General features: G+C 34.8%; 1 protein-coding gene and 1 long non-coding RNA gene across 4 annotated transcripts; both read left to right on the plus strand.

Moving 5' to 3' along the window:
• The first annotated feature begins 7,595 nt into the window (after positions 1 to 7,595).
• Positions 7,596 to 8,288, plus strand: LOC130990954 (uncharacterized). Its single transcript, XM_057915171.1, has 2 exons — positions 7,596 to 7,802; positions 7,920 to 8,288. The coding sequence occupies exons 1-2, from the start codon at positions 7,779 to 7,781 to the stop codon at positions 8,145 to 8,147; spliced, it is 252 nt and encodes an 83-aa protein (XP_057771154.1). The 5' UTR covers positions 7,596 to 7,778; the 3' UTR covers positions 8,148 to 8,288.
• A 6,921-nt stretch (positions 8,289 to 15,209) lies between these two features.
• Positions 15,210 to 19,034, plus strand: LOC130990955 (uncharacterized). Of its 3 annotated transcripts, XR_009090993.1 has the most exons (6): positions 15,210 to 15,488; positions 15,592 to 15,762; positions 16,532 to 16,648; positions 17,822 to 18,024; positions 18,397 to 18,532; positions 18,805 to 19,034. It is a non-coding gene; the product is annotated as an uncharacterized LOC130990955 (long non-coding RNA). The 3 variants fall into 3 exon arrangements; XR_009090992.1 differs by having other exon boundaries at positions 15,210 to 15,762; XR_009090994.1 differs by lacking the exons at positions 15,210 to 15,488; positions 15,592 to 15,762 and adding an exon at positions 16,066 to 16,336.
• Positions 19,035 to 24,542: the final 5,508 nt, after the last annotated feature.

A 24,542-nucleotide genomic window follows, 5' to 3' on the forward strand; every position in this document is an offset into this window, starting at 1 on the left:
GCAACGTTCTGAAGACTAGTTGGGGACCGGAAGGAGCCTAGTTTTCAGACAACCTGGACCAGCAGGTTGGAAACGGAGTCTCGATCTCCTTTTGGAAGCATAGATGGGTCGGGGGAGCGAGACTTTCAGATCGTTTCCTGAGATTATACCGACTCATCACAAATCAGGAAGGGACGATTTCAAGTTTGGGGGATTGGTCGGAGGATGAGTGGGTCTGGAACTTTGGATGGAGTCGTGAATTATTGGATAGGGAAAATGAACAGGTACAGCAGCTTATCTCTTTCATTAACCAAGTGACCCTCACAGATGGGAGGGAGGATCGCTGGAGGTGGAAAGCTTCTAACGGAGGAATTTTTACAGTTAAAACAGCGTACAGGACACTATATATTCAGCGTGATTTTGCACAGCCCGTCGTGAACCAAGCAGAGCTCGATATCATTTGGAGTGCACCGACTCCACCCAAAGTCATCACAACGGCTTGGAGAGTGCTGAAAGGTAAGATGCCAACGTGCGGCAATCTTTTGAAAAGAAACATTGCCATTCCCCCTTTGGAGTCTTTGTGTGTCTTCTGTAAGACGGAGGTCGAGACAACTGATCATTTCTTCTTCAAATGTGAAAGCTCTTCCGTGATTTGGACTGATGTTGTTCTCTGGCTCGGCAAGCATACTGCACTTCATTGCAAGGTGAGAGATCACTTCAATGCTTTCATTAATTTGGGAGACAAAAAAGAAATCTGTGCGCTGCTTGGTGTGTGGGCTGGCGTGATATGGGTCCTTTGGAAGACCATAAATGAGTGTAAATTCCAACAAGGAGAATGGAACAAGAATCGTGCCGTTGCCGACCTCAAATCGCGAGTGTGGAGCTGGATGAATGTGCATAATATCTCGAAGTACCCTAGTGATTTTAGGAGATGGTTTATTGCTGCTAATTTCAACACCTAGCCTTCTCGCTGTGCTGTTTTTCTTGTGTTCTTCTGTCTGCTGTAACTCTCTCGGTACTTCTGGTACCGATTCCCTTAATAAATTCTCTTTTTGCCTGCTCAAAAAAAGAAAACCTGCTATTTAATTATTAGCTATTCGGACTAAAAATTTTCGAGCAAAAAAGTTTCAATCCTAATTCTCTCGACAAGTTTCAGGCGGATGACATCCCTAAATACAAGTTTAAATGTTATTTGGGCTTCTCTAGTTTCGTATTTGATTTGAATTGGGCCTCGTGATAGTTACTTGTTTTAGATGACATATGCTTGCTGCAAAATGCGATCCGGAAATGTATAAATTAGTGTTTCGTAATATCTTGTTGAAATAATGATTACGAGCTTTTCATCCACCTTTTGCTTACTTCTTTTGAATGCCTCATTTGGCCAAAGAAATATTATGACTTTTCTAGTCCACAGAGAATGTAACAACCCGCTCTTTTATATTTATTTAAGTCCAGTATTGCGTGTTTATTAAATCTTTTTTTTAGTAAATGAAACGCTTTAGGAATTCCAACTATGATTCTGAATTACGTAATTTGGAAACAGAGTCGCTACACTAGCAGTATGCATTTATTTATCTTCGCGTGTTTAAAATCGCGACGTTAATCTTTGAATCAATGAATAATTATTATTCAAGGTTATAACCAACTTAGCAAAGTTGTGTTATTTATTAATCAAGATGGAGGTTATTTATAATTATTCATATTGTTCCTTAAGTCGTGAATTATTTCCGACTTTGTAGCTAATTAAATCTACGGATTTAATTTAATGATGATCGAATTAAATCTATGGATTTAATTTAGCAATCTACAGTTTTAATTTAGATTTTTACAAGACAATATAGATATCAGATACAAGAATTATTCGATTAATCTGTATCTGAATACAAGTGCTCGACATTAGAAAAACTCGATACCAAAGTTCTAATACAGAACGACCAACACTGAAGGATTTTAGTTAAATCACTTCACAACTTTTAATCCCTTACCATTACAAACCTTACAACCCTACATGTATACTACAACTCTATTCTACCACCTGCAACAAAAGAAATAATATAAGGAGAGAGGGGAGAATAAGATCAGCTGCGTCCCCTCCCTTTTTTTCTGCAGCAACTGTAGCGACAGTAAACACTTCACCCCTGCCACAACACCCAAGTTTAAGAAAATGGGAAAAAGGAAAAGGGTGTGGAGACATGTGCTGCAGCAGCTGCACACTCCCCTATTTTCCCCTTCTCTTGAGCCTGCTGCACTTCTCACACTCCAACAATACAGCCTTCTAGTTTAAACTCCACACTTCACTCCTCAAACCACCACTTTCTCCATTCAACACTTAGCAGCAACGGCAGGAATCTGCACTCCTTCTCTGCCAAGCATTCTCAAGGTAAGCTTGACTTCAATGCTCTACCTTCTTCCATGATTCCACCTGCATTAATGCAAGGACCAATTACATTATTTTCAGAACACCTGCTGCCTTGTATCTCAACTGCAACCTTCAACCATAGCAAACATTCAAGGTATTTTTTTTTTAGTTCACTATTCTCAGATATGCATTTCACTTCCCTCATTTCATATAAAGGAAATTCGAAACATAGGATGAATTTATTACAGAGAAACATAGCAAAACACATATGCGTACATGATTAGCATTCAACAGAAATAGTTTAATTCATACATTGATACCTTTATACTGCCTTTGTACTTAGAACCAAGTCATGAGAATTTCCATCAGCAACAAAACGAATTGAAATACAATAGTAGAGAGATAGAACAATAACTTAGCTTTTAGAAAGGCATCGAACGCGGCCCTGCACAGTCGAGCCGCAACAACGGCAACTTCCTCGGCCTCATCGGAGCCCGAGAACGACAGCAGCGACTCGCGGGGCTACTGCCCTATCCAGTCGGACCGAGAGACGTCAAGTGGCGGCGACTCGCGAGGCTACCAGAGGGACGCGAGGACGATGGTGCTGCTCACCGGTCTCGCTGCGACGACGGCAGATTTGTGACAGCAGAAGGCGACTCCATGAACAGCAGCAGTCGGCGGTTTCAGGCGAGAAGCTCGCCTTGGTGCTCCACGAACAGCAGCAGTCGGCGGAGCTCTGCAACAGGAGAAGCAGCAGCCGCGACTCCGGGCGAGCAGCAGCAGTTCCAGACGGCTGACTCGGCGGCTTTAGGCGACGCGGCGCTCGCCGGAATCCAGTTGCAGCGGCGTGGATTCTTCGGCTGAATACTGATCGGGAGAGAAGAGAGGCGAGGGGTGTTCCCGGTGACTGGTGTGTGTGCGAGACGTGTGAGGAGGAGCCTCGCCGGCGGATGTTCGAGGAAGAGGGAGGGCGATGGTTTGTTGCGAGAATAGAAAGAGAGAGATGTTGCAGCGTTTATTTTCTTGATTTTGGGGAGAAAAAAATCGAACGAGAGAGAGAGAAGAGTGAGCAGCATGAGTTTTCTTGTGAGAAGAGAGAGAGAGATTACTGAAAGTGTGTGTGTGTTTGGATGGATCGGTGAGAGAGAGAGAGATATACTTAAATGTGTGTGTGCGTGTGTTTTGTTAAAAAGTGTGTGTGCATGTGTTTTGTTTTGAGAAGAGAGAGAGAGATTAAAAAAAAAGTGTGTGTGCGTGTGTTTTGTTGTGAGAAGAGAGAGAGATAAAAAAATGTGTGTGCATGTGATTTGCTTTATAAAAAGGATAAAGGAACCATGATAGTGGAGATAAAAGGGAGAGAAAGAGAAGAATTGTCGGTAAAGAGAGAGATGGAGAGGCGTGAGAGATGATAGAGAGAGAACCGAGAGTGAGGATTTTGGGCCGGGTTTGGGCCGAATTTTTGGGCCGGGTTTGGACCGAATTTTTGGGCTTTCTCAATTGGGCCTAGTTCATTTAATTGATGTTGGACTTAATGTTATTTATGCATTGGGCTTTGAATTTATTCATTTGGGCTCAAATTAAATTCCTATTGGGCCTTGATTATTTATTTAGGCCTTCATAATTATTCTATTAAGTTTAATTAGAGAAAAATTTGAGACTTACTAATTATTAATTAGTAAGTGAATTAGATTATTTTAAGATGAGTAGATTATTAAAGATTAATAATCCGACCTCATAAGACGAGCTTTAATTCCTTAAATAGGATTAGCATCTCATAATTTAATTAAAGGAATATGAGTCATGCATAATCATTTCACGCATCCTCATTTATTGAGATTTTTCGAGAATTAGAATCTTATTTTATTTTCTCGGATTAAAGGTCAAGCACCAGAGTTAGAGCTAAACCGTGAGTCTGCTATTCAGGTGGGCTTTCTTACGTATAAACTAAAACCATATAGTAGAATTGTTAAAGACTTTATGCTTATGAATTTGAATGATATTGTCAATGCCTAAATGCTTTATGTTTTGTTATTAATTGCCTATCTGATGTTAATCGAATTCGGATTCTGGATGGGACCGCAAATCCCTTCGGAATTAGTGTACACCCTTGTGATCGTGAGTCATCTAGCGGGTTGGCCGATCATAGTGTCCGCAGAGGGAGGCCTCCCTCTCGGCACGAGTTACTGATATGGTGATTAATGATATTAAAATGCCTGCGCGGGTTATTGATGAAAGAAATGATATTATGTTTGGTAAATACGAGTCTTTAAAGGAAAACCCTCGTATCTTACTACTGTTGAAAGGCTTGACAATAAAATATTATGCATGTATGTAAATTTCGGCAAGTGTCCACTAAGTACTCTTGTACTTAGCCCTGTATGTATTTATAAATGTGCAGGTTGAGCTGTGATCGAGGATGTAGTGTGCAAGCGGAGCTTTTGTCGATCTAGGATGATTACCTCAGAGTAGAGTATATGTCTTCATACATATACTCAAAATTTTTATTCCGCTGCGAACACTGATTATGTTAAGATGTTATGTCATTTGTCAAACAATATGTATTATTTAATAATGTACTAAAACCATTGAGTACCCCGTTTTGGGATAATATTATGTACGGTCCCCTTGTGGCCTTCGTTGATATCTAGATATTTCGATTGATTTCCTTATACAAGTCGAGTCATCAAGAAACCGAATATGCCCCTTTCTAACTCCCGCTCCTAAATCCCCTCCCTTAGTCGCGGTTTCCCCGAATTTGCTATCCTTAGCAAGTGCGGTCGCGACAGAGAAATAACCTTGTAGTTTTATATAGTTGCACAAAATCAATTAAGGCAATTTTGGCGCATAAATTATTATTTTTACCGCCCATAAACCAATTCTATTTGGGCGCGTTATTTTCTTTGCGCAAAAATCTTCTTCATGTAAGCGTATATCAGCCGAATCAGATACATACAAGAATTTTAATATTGATTAAATTTCAAAAGTAATCAAAACCACAATTATTGTACGATTTATGACATTCATATGACAATTTCAGCTTTTCATAACAAACAATTAAACAAAGGAAATGAATATAGGACGTAGAAAATATCAAAAGCCGGCCAGTATATTTGGTAGACATATTTATATTGGATAGTTTTAAAAAAGAATAATTACATATAAATACATTAATTTTGGCCAAAATCTATTTTTGACGCATACATAGAAAAGTTCAATAAAATACACGAATAAAATACACGAACTTAATTAATTGTTCAATTTTAACTTCAACTTTAATTTTTTCAAGTTATAAAATGACGTGGCATCTACGTGACTCATCGAAAATGACGTAACGTCTACGTGGCATTTACATGACATTTATACGGCGTCTTTGTAGCTCATTAGAGTAAAAATTGGACAATTAATAAAGTTCGTCTATTTTATTAAACTTTTTTAAATACACATCAAAAATAAATTTTAATCAAAATTAGTGTATTTACATACAATAAACCCTTTTAAAAATGCCCCAATAAGTTTTTGGTTTCTGATGACGGAATTTTTGTCCTTTTTGGTGATTATTGGTTATTTACGAAAAAATAGATGGGAATTTTTTTATGACCAAAATAAGTAGGTCCCCCACCACTTCATTATATAATACTTGTGTCAATAGTAGAAAATAGTTATTTAACTTAATAAAATATAAATTGTAGTAAAAAGTTTAAAAACATATAAGTTCTAGTCAATTTTATGACAAAATAGATAATATATATATATATACATATATATATATCCTTTTCTTTATTGAAAATACAAATATTTTAAAAATTATGTAACGTGAATTTGAATTTGAGACTTTTAACTTCAACATTAATCACTTTATTATTACATAAAAAAAACCTATCAGTTATAATTTGTGTCAATAAATAAAATTGCCATTGATTAGTAAAAGATAGAAGTTTATAAAAGGGGTTATTGCCGGAAAATACATGTAGTTTGTCAATTTTCTCGTTTATAACATGACTTTATAATTTGACCAGAAAATACATCAATTTTCAGTTTAATGACAATTATAACATGACTTTATAGCCTGACAATAAAATACACAAAGTTTCAATTTATTCTCAATTATAACATGACCTTGTAATTAATTTAGTATAATAATATCAAAGTTTAATACATTAAGTATTTTTAATTTTCTTTTCATCTCACAATATACTATATATATATATATACATATATATTTGATAAATATACATCTATATGTAAATAATATATAATATTATTTACTTTTTAACATAGTTTCTATTATATATGTACCTAAATTATTTATTGGTCCTAATATTTTATAATTTCATAATTTAAATAAATAAATACTTATTATATATGTAATATATTAATAGAATATTAAAATCAAATTTATATATATATATATATATATATATATATATATATATAGGAAGAGGTTCTAATAAAAACCTCTGTTAAAATGAGAACTAGGAACCTAATCTTGATCTTTTAAATATTAGATCTAATGGTTAGGATTTAGTCAACAAAAGAAACTGTGCATCTATTATATTTTACTGTGCACTTAAAAAATATGCAATTTATGCAATTGAAACCAACAATGCAAAATACTCAAGTAAATCGAAATTGTGCATCTATGCAATCGAAATTGTGCATCTGTAGTTTAATCTCACCCCTCTATTTTATTTAAATCAATGGCTTTAAATTGGTTCCTAGTTTTCATCTTAAGAGGGGTTTTTATATTAACCCTACCCTATATATATATATATATATGTGTGTGTGTGTGTGTGTGTGTGTGTGTGTATCTATATGTAATTTTAAACCATCAATATAATATTTTGATATAAATAAATATATATATATATATATATAATATGAAATATAACTTAATTTTTATAAAAATTAAAATCAATTAATTAACAATATTTTATACATAACAATTTAATATTAATACATCAATGATGAAAAATAATCTAAATAAAATCATGTTATAATTGAGAATAAATTGAAACTTGGTGAATTTTCTTGTCAGACTATAAAGTCATGTTATAATTGCGATTAAAATGAAAATTGATGTATTTTCTGGTCAAATTATAAAGTTATGTTATAAACTAGAAAATTGACAAACTACATGTATGTTCTCGCAATAATCCTTTTATAAAAATATAAACTATAAACTCTAGTTTATTAGAGGGAGAAAAATCTAGTTATTTTGTTTTTTTTGCCTCTAATCCTTTTTGTCATGAAATTAAGAGTTAAACATGTTTGAAGAGGCTGTTTGCGATTAGATCGGAACCAAGCGCTTTCTACGAGGACACGCCTAGTTCTCTTGCCAAAAACATCGGAAACAAATTATCCAAAATAAATAATTTGCACAACTATATCATTTGCTATAAAGAATCTGCAAAAAAAAATCAAACAACCAGGAAACACAAATATGAATAATGCATCAGCAAACAAGGTATTATTTTTAACTTATTTTCGTTTCTTTCTTTTCTGTTTCATGACCTAGCCCATTTTTAATGGAAAATGTATTATTTTTTCCTTGAAAATTTTTCTCATACAATTCAATTTGCAGGAATCTGAAGATGGTGGGGGACATATGCAAATGAAGAAGGTGGAGACAGTGGATTTTCATACATCGGCAGGGCAAGGGCAAGAGCCGGTTAGACGTGTGCAGGTCGTGCACGAGTTGCAGCCCCAATCGGCTCTCGGCCCAAAGACAAGCGGCAGCATTCTCGCGAATGCTGCCGCTTCTGTTGTGTCCACCCTCGAGTCCGCCAAGGATGCTATCCAGAGAAAATAGATACATTTGGGATCCGTTCTCTTTAATGGAAAAGAGTGGAAAATATATATATTTTTATAATTTTTTCACCATTTTCACATGTTTTGTAAGGGGTGGATAATTTTTCACATGAAGAATGGAATTTTTTTTCGAGTAAGATAATATTATTATGAGGTATTTTGATGTGATAACATTTTTTCATGTTTTTCCACCTCAGGGGAATATGGGATTAAAAAAGGTATCACACTAAGATGTGATATATTTTTTTCATCTTTAATTAGTTACGACTCCTTATGATAAATTTGTAACCTATCAAAGAAAACGCACCCTTATGCAAAATTTATTGTGCAGTGTTTGTCTGGTTTCATGAATCATTTTACATTTGCAGATTATTGATGATGTTCTGCATCTTCACTCATTTATCACTTTTGATTGCAAATGCCAATGATTATTGCAAAGAAAGATAATGTATAACGATTTGTTTAATTTATTTCTTGGCTCCTTCAGAGTCGGCCTATATTTAACATTAATGCTACATACATGCAAATATGCAATCGGAATCCCTTGGAAGTTCAAATATTCTTTTTTTTTTTCACATCTCGTACCATCTAATGCGAAAAAAATACTTAAATTATTTACATATTTATATAATACTTAATAGATATTATTTATTTTTTTTGCTTTCAAAATGGGTATATACCATTTTGCCTCTTAAATTAATTATTTTGTTTGTGAGTTGTGATATTGATTTATCTTTTGTTAAACGATCAGATCAAGTTTCAATGTCGGAACAATAATTCTAGTAATATTTTACCAATTTCTATTCCTCTTGGTTGCACATTTTTTTATCTTTTTGAAAAGTTTGAAAATATATTATAAAAATTATGAGTATAAAGGGTATTATTCGAACCCTAACATCGAAAACTTTACTAAAGATTCACCCAAAATAAGACGCCAAATAAGCATACGGATTAAAGCACCAACCGTGAATTGAGTATACAAAAGAAAAGAAAAAGAAGATCGAATCTTGATTTCTTTCACAATTTTATCTACATTCAGTGAAACTCAATTTTTTTTTACATTTACCGGTTCCTATCACACTGTTAACGTGGACAAGTATAAACATTTGTTTTCATAGTATTAATTAGATGAGTACTGCTATTTGGACAAAATTTGTCCGGTCAAAAAAAGATTAATTTTTTTAAAAAATTCATTTGTTTAAAAAATTTGATTCAAATTTAAAAAAGATTTAGTTAGTTTAATTTTATTGTTTTCTCCATATTGTAATTTTTTAACATTTTTTTTGTAGTTTTTGTACTTTGAAAATAATAAAAATTAAAAAGATTATTGAAAAATTACAAAAAAAACTACAATGTGGATAAAATAATAAAATTAACTAAATTCTTTTTAATTTTGAAACAAAAAATTTAAATATAATTATATTGTAACTAGAGTGTGGAGTTAAATGGTGCAGATACGGCCATTATTATATTGGGGTGGTATTTTCACAAGTTACATAGCTTTATTTGTCGTCGATGACCTTGACACGAAACAGAAGCCTACGTTCAATGGCTTTTCATCTACAATTCTCTCATTAATTACCATCTTTATCTATAAAAATAAATGCTAAATTTATGTTTTGGTTATATCAGTTGTTATATCATTTATGGCCTCAGATAAATTTTCAGCTTGGATTTCAGTTTCATTTTTAATGCTATATATATATATATATATATATATATATATATATATATATATATATATACACGTACCATGCAAACGCTTACTTTGAATTTTCTGCCGGTTCAGAATTTTCATGAAATTAATTAATTTCTGACCAAATCAGAACAATATATTTTCTAGATCAACATGGTCGTTTTAGGTTTTTTTTCTTAGTTTCCACTTTGAAATTTGGTCAGAGTGATAATTAATTACTTTTTTTGCAGGTAATTATTTAACACAAAGTAATTGCGGATTAAAGACTGGTCATTTTCAAGGATTTAATTAAAATGTCCCATGGTTTGATTGTGTACGAGAATATTATTTATCTCCAAATGTGCTGTGAATTATTGGATTACTTACCGTTATTAGTTCTACGAATTGAATTAATAATTGAGAGCAGATGCAAACGGTAACATAAATACTGAATCTTTCGATTGATGAATTATTAATGCAATGGTGAAAGACGGAAATTAGAAAAATGTGACAACTGCAACATATAAAATCAAGCACTGTATAAATCTCAATAAATTATTGACATCTCTTGAGCGAAACCAGCTGTCGAAGTTTGAAACATGTTTGATTCAATCTAATATACTAAATGGGAAATTCAGAAAAATGAATTATCTGGGGTCAGGAATTCATAAATTCTCTCAGTCTCTCTCCTTCATGTTATTGAAGAGAAGGGAAGGGCGTTTTAATCAGACCTGCATCAAATACAATAACGTCATTCATCAACAGCAGGTGGTTGGATTTTGGCCCATCCTTAAATTTCTTGTTCAAAATTCTACTTTGACTGTATTTAGATGTTAATTTGGAGAAAGAAATATCTGATCAATTCATTAAGCATCTTTGTTAGATCGCAGCGGAGCCAGAAATTTATATTGGTGTTGGGTTCCGAAAGGTGTTACTGAATTGATGTATGGGGGAGAATACATCAGTAGGCTATTTTTGAAAACTTTTTTTGTAAACTGAAGTTAGTATCTAAACTGATACTGAAGTGAATTGACTAAAGTGATCAGTGTAAAACAAGATCAGTTAAAATGCGGGCGTAGACTGATACTGATAGTGTTTCAGTATTTTAACTACAGTACAAAGAACTCGTCGATGCACTAATAATTCACTTAGGATTTCAGTCTAATTAGTTTTAAGTAATTAGAGAAGTGATAGAAATCTTACTGACTATCTGAAGATTAATCAGTTAGACTGATAACACTTGGAGAGAAAATGATTTTAAGGAATAGCCTTTAAGTGAATCACTTTGTCAGTTTTAGGGTTTCTCTTTTCACTTTATCAGTTTCAGTATAGATATGAGTTTGTGCACTAATAGATAAATGTAAATACTGAAAGCAATAAGAACACAAAGAGTTTTACGTGGTTCGGAAAACAATTTCCTACATCCACAGTCAGTAGTTGATAACACTGACAAAACATTGGTGTAGTGCCCCAAAATATTTTTTTTAACTACAATTTTTTTTTTAATTCTTTAATTATTTTTACTATTTAAATTTTAAGTCTTATAAGTCGCGCCTAGATATTGCATGAGCATTTAATCATTTCAAGCATTATTATTATTATTATTATTATTATTATTATTATTATTATTATTATTATTATTATTATTATTATTATTATTATTATTATTATTTTGTTATAAGTTACTACATATTTTAAGCCCAAACAATTATATTTTTATTTCAGCCCAATTCTTTCTTGGAGCCCATTGCTTGAGCCCAAAGTAATTTCTTCTCTAGAATTTTCAGCACCAATTGGAAACCCTAATTCACCTTTCCTTCTTGATAATATTAAAATTTTGGAAAGATTGTTCTTGATTGATTCTTTTACCAAAATTAAACCCTAGCTCCTAGTATAAATAGCACCCTTTTTCATTCTCTTCCTCACACCTATAAACCACCGAATTCTTTCTGCTGGAGAGGTAAATAACTCACCCTCTCATTTCCCTTATTTTTTCTCTGTATTTTTCTCTTTATCAATCCAATCTCGAAAGAAAAGACAACCTTTTTTCTTATTTTTAAGTCTTGTCTTTAGAAGAAAACTTTATGATGGTAGTGAGTCTTCAATTTTCAAATGTCAGAGTATTATAATTGTTCTATCACTACGTGTATCCTGTTTCCAATTCCCATGAATATACTTAATTATAATCTATACATATGTAGATATGTAGGTGTGCAGATACATGCTTTAATGATGATCTAATAATTAGTCATTATTTTATTTATACAAGCAAACATATATACATATTTAAATGATGTCATACGTGTATATATATATTTATATGTTTGGATAGTGTTCCTTCTAATGTTTAATATTTATATATTAAGTAGAAATCATTTTCGTATATCTGTTTAAAGTTATGATACATAATAGATTTTTATTGTAATATATAATATACTTGTGTTAAGCATGTATACCTTAATTCCTTTAATTTCTTATGCGCATGATTTAATAATTTTAACTTTATGTTTGACATGATTAGTAGTTATGTGCCTTTTATTTATGCAATATATATATACTCGTATATTTTAAATATTAGTAAATTTAAATAGAAAAGAACTTTGTTATATACATACATATACTAGAATTATACGTGTGTATATATGTATATGTTTGTTTAAAGAATATGATTTCATCAGAATACATAATTATATATTTATAAATTCTAATTCTTTTTTTAAGAAAATTGTTGGCAGAATAAGTTTACATGTTTTCTTTCTTTCTTTCTATATATATATATTCATGATCATGTGCATTCATTAGTCAAACATATTTTAATTATGAATTATAATTCATTTTAGGAACGGCGCGCAAGACTTGATTATTTAATTGCGAGTTTTTGCACAAGAAAGGTTAAGGTGGGGTTATAACGTTGCATTTAACATTTATCCTTATTATACGTTTTACTCAATTTATATGTGTGAGAAGCAGGCAGAGCCTCCGGGCTATGAGACAGAAAGTTATAGCCTACGGGTTATATGAGACAGAAAGTTATAGCCTACGGGCTATATGAGACAGAAAGTTATATAGCCTTCGGGCTAAGAGACAGAAAGTTATTGCTTTCGGGCAATATGAAAGAGCAGACAGTTTTCATTGCACTTATATTTTGTTGTGATTCTTATAATATGGATAAATGCACCCCCACTGAGTTTATTGTACTCACCCCAAAACAACATCTTTTTCAGGAGATGACTCGGGCGATGAGAGGCGGGGTGAGTGATGGTCAAGATAAAAGAAGAAATAATATTTTATTTTCAATTAGAATAAAGACTCAGTTTATGATGTTTAATCACATTTCTCTGTTGGATTTGAGTTTTAGTTATTTAAATATTGAAATCTTATTTTTTTTAATCAAAGTACTTCTTTTTATTTAATAAGAAAATTGGGGCGTCACAATTGGGCTTATGCTTGTGGGTGCACAGCAAACCTTAAATCTAAAACACTCGTTTCAGAGTAAATGCACTAGGTTGGACTTATCTCCTTCTTAGCTCGCAGTTGCTAAGACAACACTCGTCTAGCTTGCGGAGGCTAAGATTCTCTGAGTTTAGACAACCGTCTCGAACTCTCTCTATATCAAACGCTCTTCTCACTCAGGTTGAAAAGGGTTCAAATCTCCAACTTAAGATTACAGAGAACATGTTCACAAGTAATCAAAATCTAGGCTAAAGATGAGGAATATTTGCCTAGAAGCTCTAAGAGAATATATGTATATCAGGTAGACTAATATTTAGCAATGGGAATTCTCTTCTTCGATGCAAGTGTTTTGGCTAAGTATAAGCTGAGTCTTGAGTTTGGCAGAACTCCAACATATGTTCTTGAATCGGTGATGTTGAAGGTTGATCATTGAGCTCTATTTATAGGTGGATGTTGGGGAATAGATCTGTTGGAGGGGCATCCTTCAACTCTATTTGCCGTTTGACTTGTCATTTCAAATAGGCTCAGGTCTTCGTCCTATATCTCCTTTAAGCCGAAATAGGTATGGTCTTTCTGAAATAGGAGATAGTGTTACAAGGTAAAGTGGTGGACGTCGTTTTCCACCAAATAATTCCTGCAGAATTATCAAAACAAATTAGTATGATGATAAGCAGGGTCGATCCCACAGAAAGCAGGTAAAATCATTCAATTCCCCAAAAATCTATAAATTTTGGTGATGCCACCACGCCTTAATTTTGAGAAAAATAATTATACTAAGAAAGCAAATTAAATCAAATAAATAACTCTTGAAATAAATCAATAAAAAGGTAACTCGGCTCGAATAAATCCACACTAATTCAAAGCTCTGATCATCGACGCAAAGATTAATTAATCTCTATGAACCAACCAGTTATAGGATACCGTGAAACGCAACGGACGTATCCCAATTCCTACTTACTGTTTCGATAAACAGTTGGAGACGCCAGACCTGCTTATTTCCCTTATTAAAATATAACCTAGCTGGAGACGCCAAACCTAGATTTAATATTCTAATAGCATTAAGATGAAGGAACCCAGTTTATATCAATTATCCTAGATACGCTAGTAATAATTAATATACCAATTAATTCCTACTACGAACATTGTAGTTTTATCACTAATCAGCCCTATTCCAACAATTACGGATCGGAGGTGCTAATTGACTGTACTCCAATTAAACCTAAATTGGCCAGACTTAAATAAAATCGGAATTATCTTTAAACTAGGAATTAATCGAAATCCATAGGAACCAATTTTATGCTCAATTAGGTCTCACAGATTAATAAATTAGTGCTTCATTATTCTCGCCGAATTAAAGAAATTAGCTACTGATGATTAAACTAGAAACAAATAAATAAATAAAAGCAAACATAAAATAATCAAACACAAAAAGTAATGAAATAAATTGCAAGAAAAATAAAGTCACCACTTGAATTAAACAATAAAACTTGTCTGCCCTTGATTCCAACTCCAGCCGCAAAGATGAATTCAAAACAAGAAATTAAATCACTACTAAAAATGGAAATAGGGATAACGGTTCATACATAACAGTTTTGGTCAAAAACCGTTATTTATGAGCGCACTTTTAGTAATACATAACGGTTTTCCAAGATTCCGTTATATATGTACTGTTATCCATATGTATTTATAACAGTTTCAAATTAAGTGTTACGTATTAACGATATCTATTAGTAATATATATAACGGTATTAGAGAACCGTTAACCCATTCGTTATGTATGAACATCTATTCAACAACGGGTTTGTTAGCGTTAAGAATATCGTTATATATGAGCATGATTTATAACGGTAGTTCCAACCGTTATTCCTTACTGTTATCTATGAGGTTTTTTTTTTTTTTTATTTAAACTAAATTATTATACTAAAAAATATATTGAGCAACTCCCGAGTAATACTCGTATGTTTTCGCTCCAAATCTCACACTCCAGCAAATCGCTCCAAATCCCCAATTCGACTCCAGCAAATCGGTCTTCCCTTCACCAAATCACCACTCCAGCAAATCAACAAATCAATTAAGTGTGAAATTGCACCAAATCTCAAACCTTCGTCGCCGCCCCAGCCTTGTACGACCGCCGCTCCAGCCCCCTCCGGCCGCCGCCGCTCTCCCCGCCCCATCTCCTTCGATCGACAGCCCGCCGCCCTCACCTAGCCTTTCGTCGCCGCCCCAGCCTTCTACGGCCGCTGCTCCAGCCCCCTCCGGCCGCCGCCGCTCTCCCCGCCCCATCTCCTTCGATCGACAGCCGGCCGCCCTCACCTAGCCTTTCATCGCCGCCCCAGCCTTCTACGGCCGCCGCTCCAGCCCCCTCCGGCCGCCGCCGCTCTCCCCGCCCCGTCTCCTTCGATCGACAGCCCACCGCCCTCACCTAACCTTTCCCGGACTACTCCGCAGCAGCAGCAGCAGTTTCCAACGCCCAAGTTCCCAACTAAAGGTAATGCTGAAAAATACTTGAATATTTTGTGAATTTGGGGGTTTAGGGTTCTTCTTCCCTACATGTAGCCCTAAGGTTTAGGGTTCAATGTTTCTTAGTGTCTGAATTTGTTAATTTCTGTTAATTTCGATGAGAATGATGCCTATCAAAGAGATTTGATGATCCCTTATGATTGTGAAGGGATGATTCGAGATGTTGTTCTGGAAATTCTAGTTCTGCATCTTGCTTTAATTATTTAAGTAATAGGATTGCAGTCTCATTATGCTATTAAATGCTGATTATTTCTGTACAATATGGTCCTCTTTTAGGAATAAGAATACTGCAGGATGTTCTGATTTTCTAGACCTGATGTTGCATCTATATTGCTCTTATGATAGAGCTTCAACACTTAAGGAACAGTCTCCCAGATTCAGTTTCTGTTCAGCGAATTGAGGAGAGATTAAACTCTCTAGGGAACTGCATTTCTTGCAATGATCACGTTGCTCTTTCATATCCTGACCTTGCCAATGCTACATTAGTTCGAGAACCATCATTAATTGAAAGAGAAAATAAGAATCTGTAACAGCACAAGATAGTAAGCCTCGTCTTACCACTGCTACATTAGTTCTTTTTCTGAAAAGAAAAATAAAATTATTCGCTGTTTATGTTTCTTGATGCATCTATTGCCTTATTTTGCTTCTTCATTGATCTGTTTTTGCTTCATTAGAGGTGTAATGAGTTATAGACTGTATATCTATTCTTATTGTTATGTTTTTTTTTTTTTTTTCAGGGTGCTGAACTTGCTGCATAGGAAGGAAAGAGTGCAGCAGCATTGGCAGCTTGTACGACGTTCGTTGAAGATCTAACTGAGCTGCGTTTTCCAGCTCCTAGGATTCTTGCATTTAAGGTAACAGGGGACTTGTAACCTTCAGCTATGAATTGCTTATGAGTTGGGTTGTCTGTTTTGAGGATATGTTTTCATTTGTGTTTGTGGTGTATATTTTTGGTATGAGATGTGAAGATTAAGTGTATGAATCTTTTTTTTTTTTTTTTTTTTTTTTTTTTTTTTTTTGGTATGAATCGTTGTTTGTTCTAGTATATATATACTTTGAGAGAGAGAGAGAGAGAGAGAGAGAGAGATTAGATATTGTTATTATGGTATTTTGAGGATCTCTGGTTCTTCTGTTGCGTTTCCCTTCATGCTTGGCTTCAGACTAGGTTAATGTGATTCCTATTTTGTGCACATGTCATGTATAAGGCATCCATGAAAACTGGGGGCTGTGAACTTCTGATGCGCCCTCTAGAAGCCATGATACGGATGGAAAAATATCTGCTGATTTTAGCACTCTGGTAACTTAGTAGATGTAAACATTGGCCTCTGGGAATTGATCTTAAGTATTTTGCTTTGGTAACTATCTGTTTGGAGGAATAGTGGAAAAAGATGCTCTCTTCAATAGTACCCCAAGAGTATTGTTGAATTTAGTTTGCTGCTGATTTTCATAGTAACTAGTGGTTTATCTAGTGAGTTTGAGTTCATTTAATAGTATACCTGGTTGTTGCATATCATTTTTCCTTCCTTGTCTTCCCTATATTTTGCTATTGTATTGTTTTTGGCTGCTTTATTATCTATCTCCGTCTGTTTAGATAAGATTAAAATGTAATTTCTTAGAGAGTTCCTTGTTTTGACTCCTCACTGAAGATTAGATGACCTCTTTAGAGAAATAGAATGTAAAGCACTTTTAGGAGAAGAATTCTGTTGAGATTTAACTTGTATTTGTTACTTATCCTGATGTAGTTTCTCATTTGGGTAATTTAGTAGTCCGCTTGTCTATTGCCAATTGGGTTCTAGACAGCCCCCACTGTGATTTTTTGGTTTCTGTATTGTTTGTTTCTTTGTTTTTATTTTCCTGGATCATGTTTTTCTATCAGAAGCAGAATGCCTCCAGAATCAATCTCTTTTTCCTCTTATTTTGTTTAGTAAACTCCTGTGACTTAAAGCATTTCAGGCTTGTTATATATTTTTCTTTAAAATATTATTATATATTTCATCTTTTATATTGTTTCTTTCTCATCTTGTCAGTCAAGCTCTCGGATGCCTTCTCTTACAACTCCTGTTGGTCCTGGAAATAATTCCAAGGCTCCCCCAAAAAAGCCTCTGGTTGGCCAGAAGAAGCCAATGGAAGCTCCTGGTTCTTCACCTCCATCAAGGTGTCTGGATCCCTTGTTGATCAAAGCATCGAGCATCTCAACGATTTGACTGCAGTGAGCGGAGTTAATCTCAGGGTAACCCTCCTTCAACCTCAACATGATCATACTTGAAACACAATTATGTTTATATTTGTCCCTCTCCTTTTGCTTGTAGTCCTTGGACATTAAATCGGTGGCTAGCATCTAGGAATGGAATCGGATAGGAATAGAATGAGTTTGGGAATTGAGTGATGAAAGGAAAATAATGAAATAATTCATATGGTTGGTGTCTATAAAGAATGCTGTATGAATGAAATTTTAACTTTTTTCTTTTGAGTTGAATGGATTGTAATTTCTTAATTGATTTCATTACCACAACTGATTTTTAGTGATTAAACGTAGATGTTGGATAAAATTTATCTTATATAATCAAATATGCTTTGCTACTTGCATTGAATACATAAAAAGGAGAAGGAGGAACAACTATTTTCTGGATCCAAGGAAGACAGCCGCGTTTCAGAGGCATCTCGACGGGTTGTTCAAGAAGAAGAAGAGAAATTGATATTGCATAAGATCCCACTTCAGAAAATGATGGTGGAGATAAGTTAGTATTTCCTAAGTGGCCATACTTTGCTTATTTTCGTGAGATTCATTCTCATTTTTTGCATCATTTAGGTTAATTAATTTGTGATCTGTATGATTCGTGAGATTCATTCTTATTCACATATATAACTTAAGTAACAAATTACTGAAACTGGGCTTTTGAGATTAAGTTTAGATTCAAACATTTGTGAAGTTAATCTTCATTTAGCATCATTTTTAGTTTCTTTACATGGCACATAGTATTATGTTTTACTGATTTTGTTTCATGGTCAGGTGACAATAACAGTTAGCAGGAAGATAGGAAGCTAGATGTGGCATTTTGGTTGGTGTTTTGTATGTCTTTTGAATCTGGAAAAAATGTAAGAATTTGGTGAAGCAAGTGTTGAACACCATTTTTTTGTTAATATTGTTTGGATGTAAATTACATGACTACTTTAGGTACTTTGAAGCTACAATGTATGGAAGTTTAAGTTATGTTATATAATATGTTTTGGATTGTATTATTTGAGAATATTGTATATTTGTATGAATTATAATTAGGAAATTACAAAAAACAGGCAAAAAAATAAAAAAAAATTCTGAAAATATGGTTAATTTTATAACTGAGAATACATAACGGTTCTCATTGCCGTTACTAATATGTATAAACACTGTTATCTATAATCTAATTACACAACGAATAATATAAATTTATAACGGTAAAACACTGTTACAATTGATACCAAAGATAACGAAAATAACCGTTATGTGAAGTACAAAAAAGCGTTGTATATAATCCCAATACAGTCTCTACGAAATATATTTTATAACGGAAAAATAAATTTCGTAACGATAAAAAAGCGTTATGTTTTCTACCATTAAACAACGGTGGATAACCGTTATGTAAAACATAAATCACCGTTATTTATATCACTAATACATATCGGAAAACAAACTTTTTATAACGGAAAATATTCGTTATGTATGAGTATTATACACAACGGTTTTGCGTGTGTTATGGATATCCGATAAACCGTTATGTATTCATAGTATACATAACGGTATATTACCGTTATGTATAAGCACCCTCATACATAACACCACTATATACAACGGTAATTTTGGTACATACATAACGGAAATTTACCGTTACGTATGAGCGTTTTTTTTAGTAGTGAATGTAAAATTAAACAAGTGAATTCTAATGCTAAAAGAAACGTGAAGAATGAAATTGCATGGGAATCAAAATTATATCCAAGAAAGTCAACTCCTATTACTCTAATATATGCGGCTGAGTCTAATAATAATAAAACAAGAAGATGACCCAATTAAAAATCCTCCAATATATATATATATATATATATATATATATATATATATATGCGGCTTTTCTAAAAAACTAAGGGAATTAATCCCTAACAATGCCGCCTAATCCAAAAACATGGGCTTCGGCTCTTTTTCCTATCTTAAGCCCAAATTAAATTAAAAGAAGAGTTTTGAGCTTAATAAAAATTGTAACAATTGTTTCCAAGCTCAATCTCTAAACATCTTCAAAATCCACGCTAATCTTCATCAAAAGCTTGCTTTCCACCAACTCCTTCCATCTACAAGATCCATCTCCAGTTCATCTAATTCCTGCGCCAAAACATTGCAAACCATGCAAAATCACATAAAATCATGGCAAAACACACACTAAACTAAGTAGCTAAAATACACACATCAAATCCCCTCACACTTAGATCATACTTGTCCTCAAGTATGTCATAAAAGAAGAATTCAACGGTGAAAATCAGCAACTAGAGACAACTTCCTTCCTTAACACGACACTAAAGACTCTAAAAGCAAAGAACGAAACAACGGACACAACAACCAAACAAAAAGAAAACAGAAAAGGCGAAGACACTAACAACTCAACAGAAAACGACAGCCAAGTAATCATCAAAACACTAGTAACATGACATACTGCCAAATCAAACCATGTAACTCACAATCGATTCTCAACTCTCAAATCAAGAAAAGGAAATATCAAACAAGTGTTTACATTGTCTATCTAGTCCAAATCAAGCAACAACAAATTCCTCTCAAGATTCACTCTTCTCTCAAATATTTATTTTGGAAATTCACACTCAAGAAGGAAAATCCACTTAGTCGTGATATGTCGTGGTCACATAGTAACTCAAAAGGTCTTTTCTCATTGGTTGTAATGGGGCTAAGGACCATTCATGATGTAGGCAAGATCCTAGGGGTCCTAAGCTGAAACATTGAAGATCAAAGTGTGCATATCTAATCCAAATCATCATCCACAATTCAAGTTTATAGAGAAAGAAAGCAACCAAACTTCGGGGAAAAACTCCAAAAATGATACTACATGCTCACTCAAACTGGTGCAACACCTTTTTTTCTTTTCTTTTTTCGATTTTTCTTTTCTTTTCTTTTCTTTTTTTTTTTTGGCAGCACCCTTCTTTTTTATATCCTCAATCAACATGCAATCATCATCTACAAGATATCCCCACAAATCGTCTCCCAAAACTGCTCCCATCCCAAGAACTCAACTGATCAATGCCACTGTTTGGCCCAACGGATCACAGATCCTTATCACTTTACACAAAATAGCAGTTTGGGCAAACGGCACATAAGAACACAGCTTAACTTCCTCTAATAATTAATGGAACGAAGTTCAGAATTAGACATGCATCACTGGGCCAAAGAGATAGTCCAAAACAGGTCTTGGCTTAATTATTTAGTGACTAATTAGAACAAAAAAAGGTCAAGACTTCAAAAATGGCTCACTAGGGGTTAATGTTCAGGTAGGAATTCAAAAGCATGCCAAATGGCTACTCTAGTGCCTTTTATCATGCAACACCAATGACTCACAACATATCACAGCTTCATGAATAACAAACCACTCAAAAAGAAACATAGTAGAGAGTGCTCTACTCTAATAAGCTCAATTCTCACTTATATGTGGCTTTTTACTCATTGTTGCTCTTATTTGTCATCCAAAATGTCATCCAATAAAAATACAAAATTTTCAATCACCAAATCCCAATTCTCAAGTATCAAATCTCAAGTTCATCACACAACTCAACCGGGCAGCATGCTTAATACTTCAACAATCACAAGGCTCACAACACACAAAACGACAACATAAAAACGGACTCAACATAACACAAACTCAAAGATGCTCCCCTCACACTTAGATTTTGCTTGCCCTCAAGCAAACAAAACAAAGCATAAGCAAAGGAACAAACGAGACACACAACTAAAAGAAAAAACAAAGACATAAAAAGACACAAACACACGAACTAAAACAAGAAAAGGAAGGAAGTCACCGTGTGCGCTGCCGCCGTAGCTTCTGCCGAATCGTGGCGCTCAAATTCGTGAGGCTTTCCTGTAGTGCAGCCAGTTCCCGTCGATCTTTTTTTTTCATTTTTTTTTAAATAAAACATAACAAAAATTAAAATTAAGGAAGGGAAACTAAGAAACTGAAAGAAAACTTAACGAAATAAAAATAAAGAAAGAGAAATGTAAAACGGGAAAAATAAAAGGGAAAGAAAATCGGGTTGCCTCCCGATAAGCGTCATTATTTAAGTCTTTGGCTAGACTTTATGATGCGATCAGAGTCCCATCTGAGGTGGCAATGGAATTTCTTCCACCGTCGTCATGTGTGATGCATCGCAGTACAGCTACAACTTGCTATAGTTGACTAGAAACATTTTTGGCGTAGCCAAACTCTTAATCTCCACTATCCCATTTGGGCAAACAGACTGCATCACGAAAGGGCCTATCCACTTTGTCTTCTGCTTCTCAAGCATGAATTGGACCTAACCAACTTCAAATGTCTTCCAGAGCCGATTCTTGTGAAACCATATTGCTGTTAGATCCTCATACCACATGTTGGCATTATAAACTTCCAGATGAAGCTCATCCTCACACTTATCTTTTAAGTCGGGTGGTTCCACATCAAAATGCAGACTTCTGTCGCGTGGCTTCTGTTTGGGCAAACAGTCCGTATGTCCAGAACCTGCGAGTTTCGGGTCAGCATGAAGAAATTTGTCCTGTTTGGGCAAACACAACATATTTCCAAAATCTGCCAATTTCAGGTGGGCATGAAGAGACTTGATAGATTCTTTGACTTCTTCATTGTTCATCCCACGAGCATCAAGACCAGTTGGCCTTTTGATCAAGGTCGGTTCTAACTTGTCCTGCACAGATTTAGTCTCAAGATGTTCTTGGACAAAAGGGTCAGTAACATTAGTGGCAAAAATAGTTTTAACAACAAGAGGATTTTTCATGGTATCATCAATATTGAAAGTGAACTTCTCTCCATGATAATCCAAACAAATAGTACCACTATAAACATCAATGAGTGCCCTAGTGGTCCTTAAGAAAGGACGGCCTAACAGAACACTAGCTGACTCTTTTGATTGCATACCACTCATCTTCACCACATAAAAGTCAGCAGGATAAACAAAATCATGCAACTTTACAAAAACATTCTCTAGAAGACCCTCAGGATGAACATATGACCCATCAGCTAACTGAATCACAACTCTAGTATCTACCAACTTCACACCATTTAAACTATTATAAACAGCTAAAGGCATGACATTAATAGAAGCTCCTAGATCATACATAGCATGCTCAATCTTAGTATCACCGATGTAACATGGCAGAGAAAACATACCTGGATCCTTGCATTTGAGCGGCAACTCTTTTCGTATCACTGCTGACACGTTCTCGCCCATCACAACTTTTTCAGATTTCCTAGACTTTCCAGCGATGAAGTCCTTCAAAAACTTGCTCAGATGAGGGAGTTTGAGTGCTTGGAGGAATGGAAGATTAATCTCCAACTTCTTGAATATCTTCATGAAGTCATTGATCTCTTTCTTAGGCTTCTTCCTTGCTAACCTTCTAGGAAAGGGAACAGGTATCTCGATCTTGTGATCATGCAGGCTCGAAGGTTTATGAACCTTGGTCTGCTCACCCTCAACCAACTCGTGTTCTGCCTCTTTTCCTTTCTGCACAGATGTGGAGTCACCGTTCTGTTTGGCCAAACAGGACGTATCTGTATTCTGGGCAGCAGAATCGATTTCCTCTCCAGAATTTTCGGATTCAGCTCCAGAAGCCTTGCTCGAACACCCCTTTAAATTCTGGATTGTGACCTCACTCAACTCCTTTCCACTCCTCAAAGTAATCATACTAACGTTCTCCATCGGATTCAATTGGACTTGTGATGGTAAAGCACCTTGATTGCCATTGAGTTGATTCACGGTCGTTGCGAGTTGAGATATTTGCCTCGCCAACCCTTCCATCTGCACCTTATGCTCGGCATGAGATTGTTGGATCTGCTGCACATTGCCTTGCAAAAATTGCTGATTACCAATCAATTCCGCCATCATCTCCTCAAGAGACTTGCCTTGCTTTTCCGGAATAGGTTGTTGAACTTGTGGTGCTTGGTACCGCGTCCTTTGATGTGGAGGGCGGTAGTTCTGCTGCTGCATCGATTGTGGTTGCTTCTGATCGGGATCCCTCCATCGAAAGTTGGGATGATTTCTCTATGGTGCATTGTGGTTGGTCGAGTAGGGGTCCCGTTTGGGCAAATGGGGCAGTGGCGCGTCGCAGCTGTAAAAATTGTGAGAAGAATTCGCTTGTGCTTGATATTCTTCCTTACCCCTAGTGCATTGCAAACTCGTCTGGCCAAAACTTCCACATGCTCCACATGGTTTTTCGGTCGGTTGTCCACCACTTGCCACTTTCTCTACCACAGTATTGAGCAATCTTTCCATTCTACCCATCCTCTCTTCAAACTTATCCTCAAAGTCCGACGAACTTGCTTGAGCAGCTTTCTTGAGCAGTTGGATGCGTTGTTCCTCATACTCTCTTGTGGCCTCTACTAAGTGTTGAATCAACTTCTTAGCTTCGCTCACAGTATTTTGAGAAAATGCTCCTCCACTTGATGAATTCACCAGATTTTTGGTATCTACCGTCATCCCATGGTAGAAGTATTGCAGCAGATCTCCCTCAAAAAA

The sequence above is a fragment of the Salvia miltiorrhiza genome, chromosome 6 (genome assembly GCF_028751815.1).
Source record: "Salvia miltiorrhiza cultivar Shanhuang (shh) chromosome 6, IMPLAD_Smil_shh, whole genome shotgun sequence".
NCBI lineage: Eukaryota > Viridiplantae > Streptophyta > Magnoliopsida > Lamiales > Lamiaceae > Salvia > Salvia miltiorrhiza.

Excerpts from the sequence above, each read along its gene's own strand:
- LOC130990954 (XM_057915171.1), top strand. The coding sequence starts at position 7,779 with ATGAATAATGCATCAGCAAACAAG. Across the intron at positions 7,803-7,919 it reads ATAATGCATCAGCAAACAAG|GAATCTGAAGATGGTGGGGG; the intron begins GTATTATTTTTA and ends TTCAATTTGCAG.